The 12,127-nt window shown below is 36.1% G+C and overlaps 1 protein-coding gene across 1 annotated transcript; it reads right to left on the bottom strand.

The window, feature by feature from the left end:
• Positions 1 to 2,910: 2,910 nt before the first annotated feature.
• On the bottom strand, positions 2,911 to 10,668 carry POU2AF3 (POU class 2 homeobox associating factor 3). Its single transcript, XM_089670232.1, has 3 exons — positions 10,542 to 10,668; positions 8,942 to 9,174; positions 2,911 to 5,743 (listed from the first exon to the last, which is right to left on the bottom strand). The coding sequence occupies exons 2-3, from the start codon at positions 9,113 to 9,115 to the stop codon at positions 5,405 to 5,407; spliced, it is 513 nt and encodes a 170-aa protein (XP_089526358.1). The 5' UTR covers positions 9,116 to 9,174; positions 10,542 to 10,668; the 3' UTR covers positions 2,911 to 5,404.
• Positions 10,669 to 12,127: the final 1,459 nt, after the last annotated feature.

Raw genomic sequence — 12,127 nt, 5'->3', positions numbered from 1 at the left:
ACCATAAATCCACTGACGGCCTACAAGTCTGGATTTTAGAATCCATCTCCAACAATCTTTCAGAATCTGAATGCTTCAGTAAACTCTGTTCACAAGAAACCTATTGGATATTTATATTAGACACATTGTCCCCAGGTGGATTCAACAAGGAATTAGACATTAACACTATAATATAAACACCACATATTTCCAATCCAAAGTCAATCACCATATTCCTGGACCCACACTGATTCATTTTTCCTATGATTATAAATTTTATATAACCTTTTTTTTTTCATATATATATATATTATTTTTTATATATATATTTTTACATATATATATTATATATATTTTTTATGATTATTTTTATTCTTATATTTATTTTTATTTTGTATTTGATATCATTTTTATTAACATTGATCCTTAGACATTCTCCTCTTATTTCCAATTATTGTTTATGTATGTGTGCATGTGTGTACACGCACGCATGTGTGTGTGTGTGTATATATACACATATATATAATGATTTTTATATTTATATATTTTATATTTTTTTTAATATATATATATATTTTTTATATTTATTTATTTTTATTTTAAGTTTATATTTATTTTTATTTCCATTTTTTTTGTATTTATCATTTGCATGTAACATAATATTATTATAAATATGGTTGTCACCATACTTACTACGATATTATTATGATGAAGCTACTCTAGGGCCATAATCACACCTCACCTGTTGCAACTAAGCTGTCATACCACTGTTTGTATCATCCGTTTACCACTGTTACCTATTTTGATATGCCAGTGTTGCAAGGTGATCCCTATTTCCCACACTAGTTTAATTTTACAATAATAATATTTGTTTATTATTATTTATTTTTTAATTCTGTAATTTTTTAATTCTGTAATTTTCGATTTGCATCCTTATTTTATTTCGGACAAATTTTCCACATTCCTAATTTTCCATTTTTCCATTTTTTATTTTTATGTTTTCATTTTTCATTTTTTCATTTTTATTGTTATTATCATTTTTTCAAAACTTTTTCATTCTTCATTCTTTTTCACTGCAGCAGATGACGGCTCTTCATCCTGGAAACCACCCTACTGTTTTACCACGGTTTTTATGCTTACCATTACCATATCTATGTGAGTGTTCCTACACATACTGTATATACTTTAATAAAGAAACCTATTGCACTTAGAGGCGCTTCTCTCCTTCTCTCATCTACAGAGTCTGCTACAGCCTATTTGGAAGCTTTGCCCTCAGTGCCATACGGATCCCCACGCTCTACATATACCTACCACAGCTACCACCATTACTCCATACCAATATTACCAAGGACGTTCAGCAGTTTATGCGCTGATACAACCCCCTTATCTTTTTTTAAAATTGTGCATGCCTGTGAAATGGCAACAAACTATGGTACTGTTACATAGACAACACTTTTACAGGTTATGAGTCAGCCTTTACAGGTTACCAATTTAGAGTTAAACTCTGGCTCTAGAATTATTGCTTATTCACACTTTTTTTTTTTTCATTCAACCCTATTCATATCACAAAGTATGAACAACATCTTTGTTATCATAGGTACTCTTTATGGAGAATAGATCCCTGATCCTTCCTCTACCCTCCAAAGCAGCCAGTCAAACACAGATCGGTTTGATTGGCTGTTTTCCTGGCCTGTACCAATCAGGTCAACATAGAACCAGAAGTGTCAAATTTCTCATAGCTTCCGGATTCATCACAGAGTAGAAGGAGATATTGATGTTCCTTCTTCTCTTCTCTGTGCTGCCAACCCAGCCACTTACAGTGGTCCTGGGCTTCCAGATAGAACAGGACAGTCCAAGAACAGTGGTGATAGAACGCAACAACCAGGATAATTGTTGCTGTGCATGGCCACAGCCAGGGGCGGACTGACAACTCATGGGGCCCCCGGGCAATAGGGGATCATGGGGCCCCTGTGTCCTTGCCCAAACTCAAAAAAGCCTATGAAAAAGATACCAGGGGCATCTCATGGGGCCCCCTATTGACCCCGGGCCATTGGGCAGTGCCCAAGTTTCTAAATGGTCAGTCAGCCCCTGGCCACAGCATATACCATTCCCCCTCTGCTGCCCCTGCAGTATAAGGGGGAGCAGCTGTGGATGGTAAAAACACACAACTGAGCTGATATTTTTACTGCCCCCTCCCAAATACAAGTGTAAATGAGGCCTAAAGATTCATTTTACTGTACTTATGTGATTATCATCATTATCATTATGATGATCACACAGTACAGGTGTTGTGACTCACAAGCACAAGTACTGTGTAATTATTATGATGATAATGATGATGGCTACATTCACATAGTTGTATCATTCATCATCATGTGTATGTCATTGGTGGTTTTTGCACTTTGTTTATTACTTACTGTACTTTTGTATGAGAAAATAAGTGTCTGAATCAGTGTGCTCTGTCTTTGCTGATGACTTCCAGCCTGTTGCTGATCCCTCAGATCCCTTACTAGCCGAAGTGGGCAGGCAGTGATGAAACTAGTGCCACTATGCCAGGGACTGGGGCTGTGGGACAGAACATTCTTTTTATTATCAGCAAATATGGTACTGGCGTGTGCTTATCCACATGTGCGCAAACAACAAAAAATCTCTCCCGGCTACAGACTCCTGGACACTCTGATGAGCTGTTGGGGCACAGGAAAATGTTATGCATCTGAATTAGACCACCTGAGAGTCATGGGGAATTATAAATAAACTGCATGCATACTAATGAAACTTAAAGTTGCCTGCCCTCCCCCCCCCTACTGTTAAAGTGATGGGGCCCAGACCCCTACAGGAGGACACCACCCTTTCAGTTCACCCACGTTAGAGCCCCTTAGAATTACTCATCAACCAAAACTCAGTTGCAAGTAAAACAAAACACAAAGAAGGTTATTGTACAAAATATATATATTTCTTACAAAATGGCAGTTTTTTTAGTTTTGTTCATTGTTCAAAGTAAAATTTGACCATCACAGCTGAGACAGGAAGTCACATATAAAAAAAAAATGGTTTAGAAAGAAAGAAAGACAAGTGTACAAAAGGTACAAAACATTTGATTAGCGAGCTCAATTTTTATAAAAAAAGGAAATGATGTATTTGTTTAATAATTTGGTTTAGCTTTAAGCTGAACTCCACACAAACAGCTAAATACAAAGCTTAAATATGCCTTCAAACATTATTTTATCCCCCCAAAAAATCCATTGGTATTCTCTAAAGACCATGTTGCCATCAAGCTAACTCTGCCAGACAGAGTAGCCAGGTCTAGCAACCTTACTGCTGTAAAACATAAATTTGCTCCTCATGTTGGCCATCCTTCTCCTAGGCTGACTGCTTCATAGGAGGTCTTAGGTATTTACATTGATTGTCTGTATATATTTTTTTAATGAAAGTATAAGTGTATTAATTGGTGTTTTATGTCTGCCTGGAGTTCAGTTTTTGGTGTGGTAATCAGGCTTTATTTACAAAGTTGTACAAAACAGCTTTCCCTTGTTTTAAGCAACATATTCTTGTTCCTAACTTAGCCAAATCCACACCTTGAAATGGCCTTGTATCAAACAAAAAAAAAGAAAAACTCTTTCAAGTAGTGACAATCTTGGAATTTAAAGAATTTTGTTTGAGAAGCTTTGGCTTTGACAGATACACTGTGTGAACCTGTTCAGAGAGTGCAAAATAGATTTCTGTGAACGTATCTAAAAAGAAAAATATATAGTAAGTAGTGTCTATTTTCTGCTATAAATATCAAATATGGGCATAAAGAGACATTCATTCCCATGGGAAAGAAGTATATACCCCATGACTTTACTCCAAGGTAAGTATATATTTTCTTCCTGTGTTTTTATAATAATTATAGCAGTATATTCATGTAACCATATAAATCTTCTGGGTTTTTTTTTATCTCACAATTCATGGAGTTTGTAGTAAGAAATTATGTATATGTATGCAATTTTGTATGTTTTCTGAGAAATTGTCTTAGTTGATTAAATTTAGATATAAAATCCCTGTATACTTTAATAAACATTCACATAATTCAGAAAACCATCATTGCATTGGTCAATATTTATGATCAGTAAACTAATTGAAACCATAAAATACTACACATGTGCTATAAGGAAAGCAAGCCATGGGATGCTCTTTTTATATTAGGTCCAGCCAGGCTAGAACCACGTGCTCATTATACATATGAACATTGTGATTGATTGCAGGAATGACAAACCTTCCCATGAAGAAAACAGAGAACCCTTGCTTAAACCAAGCTACCCTACCCTTCCTTGTTTTTTCTGTTCTAATTACAGGTTCCTGATACCTGGAGGGGGAGGGGGTGTTGGGGGGTTTGGGTGGTGGGGTGGGGTTGGTTTGGCTTCCTACATTTGTTTGATCCTTAATAATACCTTTGATCTAGTAGCCACTTGTATAGCCATTCAAGTTGTTCACTTGAATGGCCTAAACCATATTATAATTTCCCATCCTCATTTCTGAAAGTCACAATCTTCACAGTAGTCTAATTCTTTCCCACTCACAAGCACTGAGCATTCTGGATTGATAAGAGTTATCAGCTTAAAGTTTTTTAAGAACAGTTAATCTTATGAATTATGTACATGGATGAGAAGATTTTTGAAAATCCATGTCTCATCTAACATGTTCATATAATGTTCCTCTATATGCAGGGCAAGCTTCCCATAACTTTCCATAGACAATGGCCTATCTCTGCTCAGTCAAGGCACTTGGCCAAAATGTTCATCCTCACAAATTCCTTATCAGCATCTCCTGAGATCACTAATACCTCCTATATGAAGACATTATGATAATATTGGGCAGTTTTACTTGGATGGAGCAACTATCCCCCTCCTGTACACAAAGTTGATGTTAAAACAAAATTATAATTCCTAAATGTATATAGCATTGATCATACACTGTCTCATTTTTAAAATTAAGGGTTGCTCTATGCCTCTTCAGTTTTACTGCAGGTAAATTCCTTGAATCAAACACTTACAGCCATAGAAAGCCACTACCATAAGATAAAGCAATATGCTCTTTGGCATACTGTATATAAAACTATTGCTAATAATTATGAAAATGTGAAAGTCTGTGGCTGGATTTTATCTTTTGGCATTGTTTCAGACCACATATTGTATATTGTTTTGTATTTTTTCTATACTACATTGAATATAGGATCTTATGGAGAATAATTGTACTAACTGTTTTGTTGAATGTATAATATGTCACAATGAAAACAAAAGTATAAGGTTAGGCAGCCACATATTTTGTCCTCAACAAAATCCTTTTACATTTTGTTTTTTTTTTTATGTAAATGGATTTATATTGTAATCAGTGCATCACCTGGCTATTGTTAAACTGTTACATCTTAGGAAAATGTGATTACTTGTTAAATGTAACACATGTCATAACTGTTCAGGTCCTTTGTAAAGATGTCCTCAGAGGATGTCAAATATCCCATGTAGTCCATGTTAGTGTAAGAATACGAATCTTGCTCTCTCGCTGATCCTTGATAGTCCATGGAGCAGCAAAATGCACAGTAACAGAAGTTGGAATTGTCCTGGTGCTGCTGGTAGACATGCTGATTCATTCCAGCGTATTCACAGCTCTTGGGGTCAGGCTGAGAAGGGGAGCTGCAGCTCTGTGGAATAAACTCTACACCTTGGCAACTTGGAGAGTATTCAAAGGAATTTGACCTGTCTGAAGATTCCGAGGGTGACTGTGGGGTCTGTAACAGAGAAACATATAGAACTCAAATGATATATAGAAATATATACTATATGTTTTTAAACATGCTTAATTACCTTAAAATTAATTATATTCATACCTCCCTGCCCCCCTACGTCCCTCAAAAAGTTAGTGTATATTATGGAAATTCACAAAGAGACTGTAAAGGTAAAATAGATACATAGGAATTGTCCCAAAGGAGGAGATTTACTAATATTGGTGCAGCTTCTAACGTCAGCTGTTCAATTGAGCTTTGGCTATAAAACCTGGAAGCCGATTGGTTTCTTTGCAGAGCTGCACCAGATTTTGCACACCCCAGCTTTAGTAAATAACCCCAGTGGCCTTCCCTGCTACTAGCAGGCCTTATTCTAAGGGCCCGACTATCTTTTTTTTCTGTTGAGAATACTGGATCTAAGGGGCAGCACTAAAAAGTGGCAGAATAAACAAATGGAACCATGGCTAAAGCTGGACCTAAATGCAATAGCTATCAGGGTGAGTAATGCTGATCAATTAACAAAGATTGTAGCATTTGTATACAGTAAGCTTTACATCAAAGATTTGCAAATATCTGATTGATCATAAATGACAAAACGTATTGTGTTGGCTGCAAGAATATTCCAGCAGTATGGAAAATGCTAAACATTTGTTTGTCCTTACAGCTGGTACTTCCGGCCACTACAAATGACTTACGTCACTCTATATACATAATCTTGCAAATAAAGAGTTAAAGTGATAACATCACTACAGCTATCAAGCACAACACTAGATTATTTGAGGAACTCCAAAATATTTGTTTTTTAAAGGCATCCAATAAAAGATTGCTTATCTAAGGCTAGCATTATAGTTCACATTTTCCTCTTGGACACTAGAACACCATTGCTGCCAACAGGGAGCAGACAACAAAGGAAACTACATTTGGGGTGAGTGCATCCAGTAAAATGTACTTCAGATGATTCTGAGTCCAATAGCTTATGGGCTGTTTTGACTAGTCATCTTGGTCAACTATAGATGGCCTACTCAACAAAAATAAGACTTGATACTTGCATCTTTTGCATATGATTGTATTCTAAAGAGTTATCTCATCTTATATTTTGCATGTGGTTCTAGATTCAGGTTCTTTTTTTAACCATTTTGTTATACCTAAATCTTACTTAAAAAAAGTAAAACTTGAGTGGATTATATTTTCCAAAGGTTGGAACACTTGTTTAAGTTATTTCTCCACTTTTTGTCACCCTAAAGTCATTAATAATAATAATAATTCTATTTTTACCATTGCAAGCAATGGTATGCTAATATTATGGGGAAACAAATCAGTGCATGGATGTACCTAGAATTCAGCACATGAAATCTTAAGGGACCATTTGGCCTTCATCTCTCCTGACAAGCCAATAGAGATCTGTGGACTCCCAATCATGGCAAGAGCTCCATGAATATTGTTTTACACTAGACTTATGATGACCAGACACTATAATGGAGGTGGGGTGAGTGTTATTTTTTACATTGCAATCATTTTTCCCTATACATCCATCAGTTGTTATTAGAGATGATTCTTAACAGTTCTCAAGATAAAGTTATCCAGAGCAACCAGTAGCACTGAGGTTGATATCAACATATCAGAAAAGTATAGTTATATTAGTTTGTTAATGAAAAAAAGGCAATCTATCCTAAGATCATACAGAACATATGCCATATATGTTGTTGTTCATGTTCCTTTAATGCCTTAAGTGTATTTCTTTTTTTGCATGCCCTGTTTTCAGTTAAGGAATGTGTAAATACAGACACTTCCATTCCTAGGGTGACAACACTTATGCAGTTTAGCTGCAGTGTTGTCACCTTTTCCTGCTCACTGGTGAATTTAGCTACATGTTATTACATCAACACCCAGTGGGGGTTATTTAGTAAAACTAGAGAGTGCAAAATTTAGTGCAACTCTGCATAGAAACCAATCAGCTTCTGGGTTTTATTGCGAAAGCTTAACTGAACAAGCTGAACTTAGAAGCTGATTGGCTACCGTGCACAGCTGTACCAGATTTTGTAACTCTACCCCAGTGGGGTGAATTAACTAACACTGGTGCACTCAGAATCTGGTGCAGCTGTGCACAGTAGCCAATCAGCTTCTAACCTCCACTTGTTCAATTAAGCTTGGCAATAAAACCTGGAAGCTGATTGGTTTCTATGCAGAAGTGAGCCTGATTTTGCAATCTTCAGCTTTAATAAATCTCCCCCAGAGTGCTGGCTCATTCTGCTGTAGCCACCCCAGTAAAAATGTATTGTCCAGCCACTGCTGGAGAGTGTCCACCTACACAGGAAGTTCATACAGAGTCTACAAGATGTGAGTAGCTCAAGGAGAAAAGAAGAAAAAATAAGGCGAAAACAACTTTAATTAAAAAAAATAAAATAAAAAATCAGTCCTGTTTTACATCAAGTGCTCTTCAAACCTCTGCATTCTTTTGTGAAAGTTTAGTTCTACTTTAGTCTTGTAAAACAACATTTATATAGACATTTAATTACATTTTGGGCACTTTAAATAGTTACCTGCAATCTCCAGGTACAGAGCTACAGTATGTCAAGACCTGTTAACTCTATAGAATAGTTTGCTATAATTTAACTAGAAGGCTCAAGAAGCACTAACTTTCTACCACTGATTACTCAGCAATGCAAGAATCAGGGATAAAGTACATTTCAGACTGTTCTCTAACATATTCACATTGCTTTTATTGTCAAGCCTTCTGTTGTAGGACCTGTCCTATCAGACTTTGCTTTACTGGCTGTTGCCAGTTCCCATGCCTACACCAAAACCCATACTGGGTGCATATATTAGGCTTTTATCATATAGACCAGTGGTCTCCAAACTGTGGCCCTGGTGCAAGGTGCAGCCCTTTGCTTGCCTTTATCCGACCCTTGAGACAATATTCCTGCCACTGACACTAACAGTGGGACATAATTCATGACACTAGCACTCACAAAGCGGCACTATTCCTCCCATTGACACCAACTATTTCTCCTCCTAATGCCAAATATTGAGCATTGTCAACTCCCACTGGGCACAGTCTGGCCCCCCTAAAGTCTGAAGGGCAGTAAACTGGCCATTTCTTTAGAAAGTTTGCAGACCCCTGATATACACTAAGCTCATACTGTGGACCATCTAGTCACTGCCCACATCTGCACCATAATACAGATAACAGAAAAACTGCTTTACCATGTTCTCATGAAAGATGGGAAATGGCTGGAAGGATCCTTCTAAGAAAGTTGGAAATACATTCTGGAAGTCATAGAAGCTGTTGTCCACAATGGTTTCAGGTTGGTGGTATGAGTCCAGTGTCAGCTGATCCAGTAAGCTTGTACTGTCTTCCTGAACTCCATAGCAGGACATTGGTGTGCTCTGTGGGTATTGGGCTGCAGGCACAATAGGTGCACATGCACTATAACATGCTAGGATTAAGACACAAGACCATGGTTAGTTTTAAGTGTACAATGAAAAGATTTGCATGTCAAACAAATGACTATTTTGCATAATCTTGTTTGCTTTTAACAAAAGGTTTCATATTTTAATCATGTCATTAGAACTGCTGAAATGAAGCATATAATACAAGTCTTTGTTTCCATTATGATGTCATCATTGCTTTGGGATACCCTTGCTAAAGCTAAAAGCAGTGGAACATTTCAAAGAGACTTGTTCTTTTCCTATATTGTAGATATAGTTCAGGTGCTATTTCACTAAAGCTGAGGAAAACTGTTACAACAATGGGCTGGTGTTATATATGCCATGCTCCTTATTGTAATGTGACACTTCTGGCATTGATAACCATGCATTGTAGAGGGACTAAGGCAACCAACTAAAGTGTGTAGTCATAATGCTGGAAACTAACCCACCATGTGGTGAACAGAAAGTCACACAAGTTGGGGACCATTATGGATGTAGTACCTTGCAGAGTGGATGTGTTTTAAAAAGACAAATAGTAATAAATTGCTATGTAAGGATATGCTGGAAAATGGAAATTCTCCAGCATGCCGGATGTGGATGTGTTTTAAAAAGACAAATAGTAATAAATTGCTATGTAAGGATATGCTGGAGAATGGAAATTCTCCAGCATGCCGGAAAATTATTGATAGTATAACAAGGTCAGTATGCAGGGAAGCTCACTGAATGTTATTATTGTCGGGACATAAGAAGATCTAAATGGCCTTTCTTAGAAAAGAGACTGTAAGAACTGCTCCTGTGTCAGTGGCTACAATTTATGAACATTTAAAAAAAAACATCCAAAGATCTGATCTTGGGGTAGCTGAGTAGTCTTTAGTATAAAGACCATAATATATGTTGTTTATATCAATAAGTATGACTTGTGTTGTTCACACCAAATCAGTTCCAGGATGTTTGTTGTTAAAACATCTAGAATTATAATTCTAAATAATTGATGGAATCAGAAGCACAACTTATGACCACTTCACAGTCTAGCTGTATCTGTAATCAATACAAAAAACAAATCTATATATAGTTTGTGGCTAAAATAAGCTCATGCATGTTTTTCAGTTGACAGAAATCCTTATATGAATTTTTAGTTTGTCTCATAAAAGAAAACTCCCAATCTATTTGTTAGAAAATCCTAAAAAAGGATAACTGAGCCTACAATACAATTCAGTCTATAAAAGGCAATTTGATCAGATCTCCTTTGTGTCCCAACAAAGACATTCTGCTCAGATATTGAAGCAGGAGATGTGAGGTTTACAATCCTCCAAACACCTCTTATTTAGACTAGCAGATCAAAATGTGTCACATTCAGACATAAAAAAAACCTTACATGGTTATCCTGTTGTCCTCATCTGCATTCCTTCTAGCATTTAGATCTGATTGGTTGGAATAATTATTGAGTGGATCTTAAGTTGAGCTGTGAGCTTTCAGACTTCCATGTATAAAGATATCCTTGTGACTAGGTCATGATTATTTTGTGATTTTTTTTTTTTTTACACTAACCTGGAGGAGGGACTGAATCAGAAAACTGCATTTTGTTCTCCTGGGAGCCCTGCAAACATATAAAAAAAATAAAATAAAATACATTTCAATTTCCCACCTCTCCTTGCATATCTTTTAGAAGAATCAAGCCAGCCAATGATACTGTTGATTAACACTAGGTAAGTGAGAACTATTTTTATACTTTGTATTGTTTTATGTTGCTTGTTTTCCCTGCAGTTATCTTCTGTGCTACAAATGTGTCAATGTGGAATGAGATTTAACAATATATTCGTTAAATCAATAATATCATTGTGAGTGTAGAAAAGGAGGAAGAGTCTGTATTGTTTTTACACTCAAGAAAATATTATTTTTATTGTTATTTTTACTTTTAGTACACTTTTACATATACACTCTACAATTTACTATCTTCTGTCTGGCCAGCTGCTCTTATTCATAGATTATGTTAAATTAAATATGTATAATTATAATAACATTTAAATATATAAAATAAATATGTGCAACAATGTAATTATAAAATAATTAAATAATAATAACAATAATAATGATAATCACAATGTTAAATGTTTATTTAAAAAAAGTTTGGATCCCTGATTGAATGGAGGTGAAATGCAGTACAACATTCCTGCTAAGGTCCAAGTCATGGTGGTTCTGGCCAGCTGATCCAGTGTGGAAATGGTTAATGTTTAAAGAGACTATGAGTGTAATGGGAGGAGAGGGAGGGGTTGGAGAACGACCTCAGGTATTGTTCCTCTAAGACATGCAGGGTTCACTATCACTATTCATGAACCAGGAAGCGCTAATGATTTACTTGGCAGCTCCCAATGCAAATATCATCGACTGCAGATCACTTCCAAGAAATGTGTTTTTCTTTTGTGTTCATTTATTCAAGGGGGTGGCTGCAGCTTGGTTGTCTTTTAACTGAACGATCAAACACTTGTGACCTCTATATTCTTATGTAATACTAACTAAAAAACGAGATTTATTACTAAAACATTGGCAGGTGCTGTGCAGAGTAGCCTAGGATTTCTGACAAGTGTGATAAGAGATGCATGGCATAGCTCTCAAGGGGCCCTCTTTAGGAGGAACAGTTCATATTTTGTCCCGCAGTCCCTCTGTTCTCCCCCCCCCTTGCCTCTATTATTGGTCTTATGTATACAGTAGATCTCAATAAATGTACTACTTAGATATGTAAATCCCAAAACACAGTTTGGATACATACTGTACTTGAGGTAATCTCCTTTACACCTTTAGACTCGGTTCACATTCCATTGCATGTTCTGCATGCAGGCAACCCATTCATTTCATAAAGAAGTCATTGACCCTTTTTTATTTTCATCTGTATTTATTTAATTTTTTTTATTATATATTTTATTTATTTATTTTATTTTTATTTATTTTATTTACACCTTTAGG

Source organism: Staurois parvus, unplaced genomic scaffold (genome assembly GCF_062004578.1).
Source record: "Staurois parvus isolate SC_StPar_1 unplaced genomic scaffold, SC_StPar_1.0 ptg000087l, whole genome shotgun sequence".
NCBI lineage: Eukaryota > Metazoa > Chordata > Amphibia > Anura > Ranidae > Staurois > Staurois parvus.
The sequence above is the reverse complement of the archived record's forward strand: the minus strand, read 5'-3'. Positions and strand labels throughout refer to the sequence as shown.